Source organism: Phaethon aethereus (assembly GCF_964289735.1).
Source record: "Phaethon aethereus genome assembly, contig: HAP1_SCAFFOLD_755, whole genome shotgun sequence".
NCBI classification, from domain to species: domain Eukaryota; kingdom Metazoa; phylum Chordata; class Aves; order Phaethontiformes; family Phaethontidae; genus Phaethon; species Phaethon aethereus.
In genome coordinates, this window is record NW_028113956.1 from 1 (window position 1) to 12,372 (window position 12,372).

Below are 12,372 nucleotides of genomic sequence, written 5' to 3' on the forward strand. Positions count from 1 at the left end.
GGTTGAAGCGGAAGACATGGCTCTTCCCCATGATGATGCGGTTTCCTACGGGGATGCACACGGGGCGGGGGGAAAGGGCAGGGGTTTAATGTGGGACGGTGAGGGCACAGGGGCTGGGGCAATGGGGAGTTCAGTATCCAGCTCCAGGTTTGTCATCCTCTCCTTCCCCATTCCCCCCAGGCTCCAGGAACTGGAGGACCAGTACCGGAGGGAGCGGGAGGAGGCAAATTACCTTCTTGAGCAGCAGAGGCTGGTAGGTGGCCAGGACCTGGCTCCTTCTCAGGCTGCCCAGACATGACTGAGTCCTGTCAGATTATTTGCATGGGGTGGCTCTGTGTGTCCTGAAAACAAGGGCAAACCTGTTCTTCCTGGGGTTGTCCCCCATAAACACGGATCCAGAGGAGGGAGGCCAGGTTCCTGCAGCGGGGGGAGAGCTCTGTGTGGCAGCATAGAGGAAGGTCACACCTTGTGGGTTGCATCATCCCTCTCCCTGCTTCCCCCAGGACTATGAGAGCAAATTGGAGGCTTTGCAGAAGCAGATGGACTCTAGGTATTACCCTGAGGCAAACGAGGAAGAGGAAGAACCTGAGGATGAAGGTGAGGGCTGGGTACCACCACAGGGTTTTGATGCTCTTTGTGGGAGCAAGAAGAGTGGACCGTAGGTCCCCTGGGCACCTCTGCACCAATGTCCTCCCTCCCAGCACTGGGGTGACTGTTCCTCCATGTGCCCACAGTGCAGTGGACGGAGCGGGAGTTTGAGCTGGCCCTCTGGGCCTTTAGGAAGTGGAAGTGGTACCAGTTCACCTCCCTCCGTGACCTGCTATGGGGCAATGCCATCTTCCTCAAGGAAGCCAACGCCATCAGCGTGGAGCTGAAGAAGAAGGTGGGTGCCTGGGGCTCCTCTCTGGCTTGCTGTGGCACCCATGGCAGAAGTGTGGACAGCCGGGGAAGTGCCGAGGAGGGTGTTGCCGAAGGCACCACATGGAGGCTGCTGTCCTCCTGGGCAGCTCACTGTTCCCCTCTGCCGCTCTCCAGGTACAGTTCCAGTTTGTGCTCCTCACGGACACACTGTACTCGCCTCTCCCTCCCGACCTGCTGCCTCCTGATGCTGCCAAGGACCGGGAGAAGCGGCCATTCCCCCGGACCATCGTGGCTGTAGAGGTGCAGGACCAGAAGAATGGGGCGACACATTACTGGACCCTGGAGAAGCTGAGGTGCGTGAACGACGCCTGTGCCGGGAAGGGCTCGGCTGGCCTCAGCCCAGTTTCTCACTGCTGCTTGCCGTATCCCCCTCTGCCTGCAGGCAACGCCTGGACCTGATGCGTGAAATGTATGACCGTGCAGCAGAAGTGCCTTCTAGTGTCATCGAGGACTGTGACAACGTGGTGACCGGTGGAGATCCTTTCTACGACCGCTTCCCGTGGTTCAGGCTGGTCGGCAGGTGAGCGCTTCGGCTCCTTCTAAGCGCGGCTGGGACCCGCAGGCAGCCCTGCAGGAGGAAGTGCCGCCGGCTCTGCCGTGCACGGGGTGTTGTCCCACCGGTGCTGGTCAGGGCCCATCTTGCCTGTGATGGTTCTCTGCATTGGCTGCTGGGACCCTGAGGGACCCGCAAGCTGCTGGCAATGCTCCCGCTGCCTGCTGTAACGCAGCGCTGTGCGGCACGGGCTCCTGGCTTGCTGCCGGTGGGAGGTGGGGGGCCATGGCTGTCCAGCAGGCTGAGAGCCCGTGCCATTGCGACCTCCACCCCGGCGGGAACGTGTCCATGTGCACGCGTTGGTGTTCGAGCATCCGTCTGTACGGTATGTGCCGTGTGTCTCCGTGTGCTTCCCGCACACCGGTTGGAAGGGTGCAGTGCTGGCGACGAGGACAGGCTGCCTTGGAGAAGGGGTCTGCCCCGGTGGGCAGGGGGAGCAGGGGACTGAGCCGCATGGCCCGACCAACCCTACCTGCTGCGGAGGCATCTCCCCTGTGCCACGGCATGTGGAGAGATTCCCTTTGGCAGCAGGGGTGGCAGCGAGCCTTGTGCCACCTCCTCCATCCCCATGTTGACCACAAAGCCAGTGAGGCGAATTCCCACTATTTGCACCGGTTCCTTGGGTCGCTCTTTTCTCCGCCCTTTATAGCTGATGGCCATTGGTGGCTTCCTTTAGAGACACACCGGACGGGCAGGTCTTTATTTCCCAACATCCCTTGGTTTAAGCAGAAAAAAACCCACCCCAAAACCCATCTGAGAAAAAACCCACAATCCAAAAAAAACCCAAAATTCCTATTCTTGCTCTCTCTGTTTGGAACAGCTGGTGTTAACTTATCTTCTATCTTGTTGTACTAACCTTAGTTCAGATATCTCTGGCTGCAACAGCTCTCCTCTTTTCAACACATGCATGAGCGAGCGCATGGCTGATCTCACCCCCTCCCCTACCTTCTCGAACCCCGACTCCGACATCACCGAGCCTGCTGACGAGCAGCACCAGGGGCAGGAGGAGGAGGAGGAGGAGGAGGAGGAGGCGGAGGACCTGGAGGAAGACATCTTTCCGGAGTGCCCGCTGTGTGATGGCCGGGATCCGTTTTACGACCGCTCCCCCCTGTTCAGTTTAGTAGGAAGGTTGGTGAGGTTTTAGGAGAGCATGCCGGGAAGGAACTAGCTCTTTCTCATGAGGGAACTGCTTTCGGACACAACTCCCACCTCCGGGGTGTCCCGGAAGCGCAAGGGGTGGCTGGCCAGCCGGCATTGCCAGCCGAGCCCAGGGCGCGCAGCAGGGCGGCGAGGTGCCCACCGAGGCAGGGCTGTGACGAGCACAGTGGCAGCAGGGGGTAGTGGGGAAAGGCGGATGGCCCCAGCTCCACCGTTTAGACAGGTCCCTCTTTGGGGCGGCCTCTGGGAAGGGGAGCTCTGCCATGTCTCCAGCACCAAAGGACCCAGGGGAGCCACACGGGAGTCTCGGTCCTGGGTGTCTCTGTCCCAGGGAGGGCCACTTCCCACCTGGCTCGGGGTGTCCCCGCAGTGCCACTGGCTGGGGACGTGCAGGCACTTCAAAGCTGCGTGTGCCTCTGGCACCAGCTTGGCCGTTCCGGCTGCGTTGGTCAGTGTGAGCCCCCCAGATGCGAAGGCTTGGATGTCCCCAGGTGGCCAGGGGGACAAAGCCGAGGGGAGCGAGGGGAGACTTGGGGGGGGGGAGCAAGAGGAGGGCTCTACGAAAAGCAGCATTTTCTCTCGCCATCCATACCCAGTGCTTGGCTTGGGGCCATCCCTGCCGGCTGGGCCCAGGAGATGTTCAGGGAGGTCGCAGGGACCCAAGTGCAGGCTCTTCCTTGGCTCCAGCGAGGACAAGAGCTTTGATTTCTCATACCTGTTGTCCAAGAGACACCCCTGGGCTCCATCATCTCGGCCCAGAGAAACCCAGTAGCCACCACAAAACTGTCTGTGGCCACAAAACCCGGTTGCAATCTGCCCATTGCCAAAATGAGATGCAGTGCTGCCAGCTCTGCTCTGGGGTTTTCCTAGGGGGGTCTGTGGCCAGAGCTGGTCCCGGAGCCTCTGCCCCAGGCAGGAGCCAGAGGGGCTCATGATGGTGAACCTCTCCCTGCTGGGGCTGCCCCAACGGGTGGAGATGGAGCTCTTCTTCCTCGGTGTGCTAAAGACAGGCTTATCCCTGCCAGGCAGGTTGTGGGCAGCAAGGTGGGGAGGAGGGGGACCAGCACAGGCAGAGAGGGCGGAGGTGGGGTAAGAGTCCCGCAGCCTCAGACCGAAAGAGCTGGGTTCTTCCCCCTTTTTTTTTTCTTTTTTTTCCTTTTTTCCTTATTAAAAAAAAAACCCACATCAAAAAACCCCAAAGCTCTCAGGGGCACCTCAAAAAACCAAACACGGCCCTGTGGCAGTGGCCCCGCTCCATGCCGGGGGCACATTCCCCAGAGCTCGGCACCTTCTGACTTCTTTTGAGTCTGCCCTGGGTTTGGCTCCCCGCGCAGCAGCTCCGCCGGCCACATTTCTTGTGAAGTGTGCTTGAATTGGTTTATGATTGGATCCTTGTCTTTGATTTTTTTTCTTTCTTTTTTTTCTTTCTTTTTTGTTTGTTTTTAGTTTTTGGATTTTTTTTTTAGCTGCTGGCTCTATCTCTCCAAAGCTTTAGCGAAAATTGGGGTTACTTCACTTTCGTCTTCTTTGGAAAGGCTTTTCTTTGGTCTGAGCATGCCATCTTTGCACCTCACCAATCTTGTGGTTAGTGTCCCTGCCCTCCTTCCTCTAGTGACACACTTGTCCCCCTCCTCCCCGCCTGCCCCCCCCTCCCCTAACCCTCCTTCCTCCCCTCTCCACCCCCTCGGCTTCAACACCAGCTGCCCTGTGATTTCGGGCGGGCGGGCGCACCCACATCCCTGTGCTTTCAAAACCTCCCCGTGGTCACAGGGCTCTGCCCCAGGCATGTGGTCCTGCTGGGAAGACCTGGCATGGTCGAGCCACTTGTCCCTGGTGGCCTCCAAGAAGAGATAGGGTGAGATGGGCCTGGCAGGAGATGGTGACGGGGCATCACCTTTGCTTCCACAATTTGAGTCCTTGGAGATGCTTTGGGTGGAAAAAGCCTCAAGCAGCAGTTGGAGTCCAATGGGAGTCACCAGAGCAGGGGTAACCCCTGGACTTTGGGGATCAGGCTGTGAGTATGGGGCTAGGGCCTCCTGCAAGAGCCCCCTGGGCACTTTTGGGTGGCATTGGATGTCTGCAAAGATGCCTGCAAGGTTGGAACATCGTGAGCAGCACTGCCAGCCACCTGGAGATGCAATGCTCATGGGAGCTTCCCGAAGCAGAAGTGTCCTGGCCAGTCCAAGCACCATCGCGCCCCACGATACCCAAAGATGCTGCGTGTCAAGATGCTGGTGGGCACCCTAGAGAGGGGTGCTGGGCACGCTGCACCCCCTCTTGCTGGGAGCAGTGCCAGCCCACGAGCAAGGGTAGTTCCTCTCAGCAGGGAGCTTGGTGCCAAAGGCTGTGGAGGTGACTTGTCACTGCTGAGGGCACGGCACACTGCCATTGCCAGAGCACCAGGACTGTCAAATGGTGGTGGCGAGGTTGAGGAAGGCGCCAAGAGGAGACAAAACATTTGAGAAACATGGAGCTGTGGCCTCGCAGGAGGTGCTGGCAGAGACATGGTGACCATCATGTTGGACCCCAAGCGCAACACCTTGCCATGGTAGTGTCGGTGACCTGGATGCTGTGGAGGACAGCAAGGAGGCTCACACCTGCCCCATGGGGAACGGGCAGCTCCTGCCTCACCCACAGGGACAAGCTGGCTGTGCCGTCCCTGTAACATGCTGGTGGGCAGCCAGGACCCTGAAGCCACACATGTGAAGGGATGGGGCAGGGGGACACATGCCACCGATGCTGCCAGCCATGCTGTGCAGCCTCCCTCCCAGCCAGGCAAAGGCCACCTGTAGCCACCAGCGGTCCTGCGACACCGTGGGCAGTGCCGGGGCCAGGACCTCCCCAGCAAGTTCATCTCTAGAGGCTTCTGGCCTCTGGCCAGGAATTCCTCTTCTCCCCTCTTTCACTCCCACCGGCCTCTACCTCCCTCATCACCCTCCCTTTCCCCCCCGCCTTGCCCCTGTCCCCCGACGGTGACTCCGCAGCCGCCCTGAGTCGTTGCAGCACCTCCTGCCCTAGTCCTCCGGCTCTCCACCGCAGAGAAGGTCCTCTTCCCTCCCAGCTTCATGGTGGCACCAGCACAGCCCCCCTCCCCTCCCTGCCCGCCACGGAGGTGACAGCCGGAGAGGTATGCGAGCCCCGTCTGCTTCATGGTGCTGCCCGCAGCGCGCTGCCCGCCCGCCCGCCTGCCTGCGGCACGCTGCCCGCCCGCTCCCGCTCCCCATCCCCTCTCGGCTGGCCCTGGCTGCCTTCTCTTTAGTTTTGCTTTGCAGCGCCGCGGTCGCGCCGTGAGCGGTGACCTGGGATCCTGGCCGCCACCGGCCGCGCCACCCGTGCCTGGGGACCCGCGGGTGGGAGCAGTGACCGCTCTCCCCCATGTTGTGTGTGTTCCCCCCCTCTCCGGCAGGGCCTTCGTCTACCTGAGCAACCTCCTCTACCCTGTGCCCCTGGTCCACCGCGTGGCCATCGTCAGTGAGAAGGGCGAGGTGAAGGGCTTCCTGCGCGTGGCCGTCCAGGCCATCTCAGGTAGGAGGAGGACCCCCCCAAAATGTGCCCCTCATATCTCCGCACCACCCGTGCCAGCTCACCCCCATCCCTCCTCCAGCGGATGAGGAAGCCCCCGACTACGGCTCTGGCGTGCGGCAGTCAGGGACAGCCAAGATATCCTTCGACGACCAGCATTTTGAGAAGGTACATTGACGGCTGGCTCTTGGTGGGTGCCTGGGAACCACAGACCCGTGCCTGCCATGGCGATGCTCCCCCATGGGGACCACCAGCCTCCCAGAGGTGCAGGCATCACGCTGAAGGGACTGTGCTCCCGGTCCACCTGGCAGCCCCCAGCCCTCTGGCACCCAGTGGTGCACCCCACTCTTGCCCATGTCCCGGTGGGGGCTGCCGTTGGGTGGGGGGGGAGAGCTGGACATGCCCCGGTGCTCAGGGCAGTGGCACGGGTGGGACCACCTTGGGGACCACCAGCATCCCTGAGCCCCACTCCTGGCACAGTTCCAGTCGGAGTCATGCCCAGCCGTGGGGATGTCTCGCTCGGGGACCTCCCAGGAGGAGCTGCGCATCGTTGAAGGCCAGGGGCAGGTCAGCGACGTGGGTCCGTCTGCTGATGAAGTCAACAACAACACCTGCGCAGGTGAGGAGGTGTTGACAAGTGGTTGGGGAGCGGCCCACCACCCCAGCACCCAGCCTCCCGCGCCCACCCAAGCATCGAAAGCCCACTGCCCTGGTGCAGGGCTGCTGGCAGTCACTGAGGGGGGTGACCCCCCTGCCTTGCTGAGGACCCTCCCCTTCCCGCAGTGACCCCAGAGGACCTGCTCCTGGACAGCCCCGAGAAAACTGCACCAGATGGGCCGCTGGAGACAGCTCTGGAGCACCTGAAGCTGGGCAGCATCTTCACTTTCCGCGTGACGGTCCTGCAAGCCTCCAGCATCTCTGCGGAATATGCAGACATCTTCTGCCAGTTCAAGTGAGTCCCTGGTGTCCCCCAGCCCTGCATCTCCCACCGTGCGCCAGCCATTGCCTCGGGGCTGGCAGTGAATGTCGGGGAGCCCCAGCCCCCCCATCTCTGAGCCTTTCATTGATGGGGAGGCAAAATCAAGGGCTGTGTGCTGAGTCCATGCACTTGGCTGGTACCTTGTTTGGCTGCTGCCAAAAGGCAGGAGAGACTGCCATCGTGCCATTGGCTTTGGGGGGCCCTGTGCCAGCCCAGGGATGGGGCAGCATCCTGGGGGGAGTAGGCTCTTCTCTTGGTCCCTGCCGTCTCTACCCTCCCTGCTCTGGCATTTTGCCATCCCGCAGCCCCCGAGCCACTTTCCTTCCCTCTGCAGCTTCATCCATCGCCACGATGAGGCCTTTTCGACAGAGCCCTTGAAGAACACGGGACGGGGGCCACCACTGGGCTTCTATCATGTCCAAAATGTGCGTAGCCCTCCCCTGCCCACACCCCCTCATGCCCACAGCTGCCAGGGTGTCCGCTGGGCCATTGGCTGGATCTTCTCCCCAGCTGAGCAGCTTCCTCCTGGCTTTGCCAGCCTGTCACAGCCACCCAGCTAAGCCCAACTCAGACAAAGTGGATGTGTGGGGGAAAGACCAAAAGCTGCCACCCTGCACCCGAAAAAGCTGGGATTTCACAGCAGTGGTCTTGGTGGGGGGAGCATTCCCGGACCATGGGGAAGGGGATGGGTGAGCAATGCAGGGGATCGGACAGGCTTGCACCCTTCCACCTCCTCGGTGCCGTTGCCAGCTGCGTCCCTTTCCCAGCTAAGCTGTACCATCAACGGATCTTTCTCTTCTAGATTGCTGTGGAGGTGACCAAGTCCTTCATTGAATACATCAAGAGCCAGCCGATTGTATTTGAAGTCTTCGGGCACTACCAGCAGCACCCCTTCCCACCTCTCTGCAAGGACGTCCTGAGGTGGGTGCACCTTGGGCCACCCCGGGGCCTAGGTGGGGTTGGCTGGGCTCGGCGGTCCCTGTAGATGCTTTAACTGAGCTGGTTCTCTCTGCAGCCCACTGAGGCCATCCCGACGCCACTTCCCCCGTGTGATGCCACTCTCCAAACCAGGTAGGGGATCTGCTCTCCTGCTCCTCTGCCCGCCCATGATCCCTGTTGCTGGGTGCAGGATCCCCTTCCCCAGCGGGACCAGTTAGGACCCTAGGGGCACCAAAAAATGTACTGCAGTCCAGAGCACCTGAAAGTCCTTGGCACCCGTTCCTGCAGCACTCGGCTGATGCAAAACCCCCATCGCGCCTCCTCCAAGTGGCAGGGAGGACGCTGCCCGCCCTGGATGGCTCAGACGGCCACCGAGCCCTGCCATCCCGCAGGATTTGTGGGGTCCCTGCTGTGCTCTGGCCACTGAGACCCAAGTTGTTGGGGTTTGGGTGAGCGCCGTGGTTTGCAGCGCACTGGTGTGCAGTCCCCATGCCAGCACGGGGGGAGCCTCCCTCCGGCTGTGCCCAAGCGCTGTCCTCGAGCGGTCCCTGGAGTGGTGGTGCGTGGTTTGGGATGTGTCTGTGCCAGTGCCATGGGCTCAGGGCATGCATCTTGGGGATGGGTGAGGCCGGTCACATCCTGACACCCTCGCTGCTCCACACTGGAATGACAGAAGGCATGCCAAGGTGGTCAGTAAGGTTCTTGGGATGGGGCTGTTCCCCTCTGTGCACTCCCTCCTGCCTTGCTGCCACCTCCGTCTGTCTCCCCATGGTCCCTGCCTGCTCTGCCCGTACTCTGCCTGCTGTCACACGCCTCACACCAAATGTCAGCGGCAAGCTCACCCTTCAAGCTGTTTTTCCAACCTGCCGCAGTGCCTGCAACAAAGTTGAGCACCATGACTCGGCCCAGTGCTGGCCCGTGCCAGTGCAAGTATGACCTGATGGTCTTCTTCGAGATCTGTGAACTGGAGGCCAACGGCGAGTAAGTCCTGCTGGAAAGGGGTGAGGGAGGCAGCACAGTGATTTGCCCAGTGCTCGGCACATCTGGGCGGGCTGATGGGTCTCCCTGTGTCATGCTGTGGTCCTCTCTTCCAGCTACATCCCTGCTGTCGTGGACCACCGTGGAGGCATGCCGTGCCATGGGACCTTCCTCCTCCACCAGGTATTCCTTCCCCAAGATGCCTTCTTGGCTCTGGCTCCTCCTGAGAGCTGTGTTAACCACTGCCCCTTCTCTCTGTCCTCCTGGGGTCTCAGGGCATCCAGAGGAGAATCACCGTCACCTTGGTGCATGAAACAGGCAGCCTCATCCGCTGGAAGGAAGTGCGGGAGCTGGTTGTGGGTAAGCTGAGCCAGGTTGGGTGGGCTGTGAGCAACCCCCAGCCCGCCAAGCTCCCGAGCATCATATTGGGCTGTTTCTTGCCCACGTTCCCATGTGGGGCTTTACGCCTCATCTACCCTCCTGACCTGCAATAGCAAAGCAGCAGCTGCCCAGCAGGTGACATCAGGATGCTGCATGAGCAGGATGCCTCGGTCCTGCATCCACGAGCTGGACCAGGACCTCTGGCACTGAGTGGCCAAGCACCGGGTAGCTGCTGCCTGTGATGGGGATGCTGCTGGGGGATGCAGGCAGGCGGGCTGCCCTGCCCCTTGTGGGGACTGTCACACGGGCACCACCTATCACCTGAGTGGCGTCCCCATGCTGCACTTGCAGGTCGGATCCGGAACACCCCAGAAGCAGACGAGTCTCTCATTGACCCAAACATCCTGTCTCTGAACATCCTCTCCTCTGGCTACATCCACCCCTCCCAGGATGACCGGTGCGTGCTGCTGCTTCTCTTGCTCTTCCCCTGCTGTGGCGAGGGCTGGGGGGGGATGTGGGGAGCCCCTTTCTGCCCTGGGGGGGCTCTTGACCCCTCCGCAGGGTCTTGCTGACCCATTGCTGTCTTGGGGGTTGGGCTCTTCTGGAGCCGCAGAGGGTCTCGGGGTTCAGGGCTGCCAGCCCCCTTCCTCCTCCTCCCTGAGGCCTCTCTGTGCTGGGCTTTGGCACTACAGGGAATTTGTATGGGGGTCCTGCTCTCCAGTGGTGGCTGTGACCACCTGGCACAGAGAGCTGGTCAGTACCAGTACCAGGAGGATGTACCGACCCTGCAGCTGGACGGGACCTGCTGTGAAGGGCTGTTTGTCCCATGTCCCAAACTTGCTGGAAAGGCCACTTGGTGACCATGGCTGGTCCCCATCTGTGCAGCAGTGATGCAGGAAAGCCATCCCCCGTTGCTGCCGGGTGACTTTGGGGATGCCTGCCCCTTCATGCCTGGCCTGGGGGACTGAAGGTGGCTTTGGCAGGGGTGTGGGGGCAGTGGGGCCAGAGGTTTTTGATCTCTGAGATCTCCCTGGATGGGTCCTGTGGTGGTGGAGGGCAGTGGTGGGTGCAGAGGGCAGCGCTCTCCTCTGCACTAGGGCTGCTGGCAAAATTCAGGGGGGCTGGCGGGGGTCCCTGGCCAGAATGCGTGTGTGTGGGCAGCCGTGACAAGACAGGGACAGTGACTGGCAACACTGGGAGCAGCAGGACTGGTCCTGGGCTGTGCATGTGGCAGTTGCTGGTGTAGGCAACCCTGGTGGGAAGTGGGGACCACTTTTCCCCTCATTTTCTTTGGGGTCGCCACTGCCCCAAGGTGGCCTGCCTCAAGGCAGGGTGTTTTCAGGGGGAGGATGGCTGGGGGTCTGGACAGGAGGTGCCACCCTGCAGCGCTCCCAGGGCAGCTCCTGGGCACGGTGGAGTGACAGGCATGCGGTACCTGGCAGCAGAGCCGAACCACAGGGTCGGGTATGTGTGCGAATGTCAGACCAGGAGACTTCGGCACAGCCACAGGGACAACAGAGCAAGGCCAGGCGGGGACGGTTGGGCAAGGAGGGATCAGCCTGGCAGTGCTGTGGTGGTTTTTGCTGGGCTGCTGGGAGCTGGGTGGCTGTGGCACCCATGGTCTCCTGGGACTGTGCTCTTTTGTAAGTCAGCTCCCGAGGCCAGTTGGTCCTGGGTGCAGCCAGATCGGATCTTCAGCATCTCTAGTGTAGCCTGGCAGGGCAGATGTGCCTCCCACTCCTGCCTTCCCCCCACAGGTCCTGCAGGGCAAGGGGACACAGCTCGGGCTGGGGGGATGCTTAAGGTGTGGAGAGAAGCAGGGAGGCGGGCAGCTTGGGTTTTGCACGAGCCCGCCTCACCTGCACGCTCAGAGGGTCAATGCCTCAGGGCCAGCCCCAGTTTGGGGCCACAGGCTGGCATGCACGCTGTATCTGCCCCATATCCATCCCGTCGAGCCTGTCCAGGGCCAGGCAGGGGGAGGAGGGGGCGGCCAGCTTCCCGCGGGATGCCGAGGGGTGCTTGCCACAAGCCCCTGCTTCCATCCTGCATGCAGGCACGCATGCTTCAGCCCCAGCAGCCTGCAAGGACGGGCAGAAGGAGGGCAGCAGGCAGGGCCAGGGCTCGCTTCACCCCCCTCCCCGGCTGCTTGTGCTCCCTGCTTCGCTGCCTTACGCCATGCAGCCTCCATCACCCAGAGCTGCCCTGGCTTCTCGCCCCAGCCTCCCCAGTCCCCCAGAGCCGCTCAGGAGGAGATGGGGCGGAGCAGTACAGCTCCCTCCCCGGCACCCATCCATCCCTGCATCAAGCACCCAGGGAGGAGGTGCGGGGGGCAGTGCCCAGGGTCCCCCCTCGCTCCTCTCCGCTGCTGCTGCCCATCCAAGCCCACACTAACCATGTGATTGTTTTGTGTTTTCGCAGGCAGTTTCTTGATTCGGATATGCCTAGGTATTATTTGTTTCCATTGGTTTTTTTTCCACCCCGACTTCCTCCCTCCCTTCTTTCTTTCTCCCCCCCTCGCCTCAGCGCTCTCACTCCCGCCAGAGGCAGCACTTGGCCATTCAGCCCCCCATCCCTCCACATGCCCCGTCCCTCCTCCCTCCCACCCTGGCACCCCTCGCTCACTCGGCCCCTTTTGCTGTTCGTTTGGGCCGTGCTCTTGCTGGCTGCCACTCCCCCTCGCACGCCTACGTCCCCATCGCCTGATCTGGGTTTTCTTCTTGCTTTTTGACTTTGCTGCTCTCCCATCTCTCTGGCATCTGGCACCGAGTGTGCCGCCCTGCCGCCTCCCACCCCAGCCCCAGCTCGGCCCCTGGTGCCGCTTGGATTAGCTGCAGGGCTGGTGTGATGCCTCCAGGCCTCTCCTGGGCACCTGGTGATGATGGCAGCACCGCCGGGTGACGATGGCAGCACCGCCGGCTGGTGCGGTGACATGCGCAGCGGC

At 61.6% G+C, this 12,372-nt stretch overlaps 1 protein-coding gene across 1 annotated transcript; it reads left to right on the plus strand.

Moving 5' to 3' along the window:
- Positions 1–121: 121 nt before the first annotated feature.
- LOC309416463 (kinesin-like protein KIF1A) lies at positions 122–11,876 on the plus strand (the record flags this gene model as incomplete). Its single annotated transcript, XM_082016009.1, has 18 exons — positions 122–253; positions 504–597; positions 735–883; positions 1,036–1,214; positions 1,304–1,441; positions 2,336–2,602; positions 6,039–6,157; positions 6,237–6,322; positions 6,635–6,773; positions 6,938–7,106; positions 7,468–7,558; positions 7,936–8,054; positions 8,149–8,204; positions 8,945–9,053; positions 9,167–9,233; positions 9,326–9,410; positions 9,783–9,888; positions 11,850–11,876. Coding segments are annotated over 18 exons (2,132 nt in total), but the record flags the coding sequence as incomplete, so codon positions are not given.
- Positions 11,877–12,372: the final 496 nt, after the last annotated feature.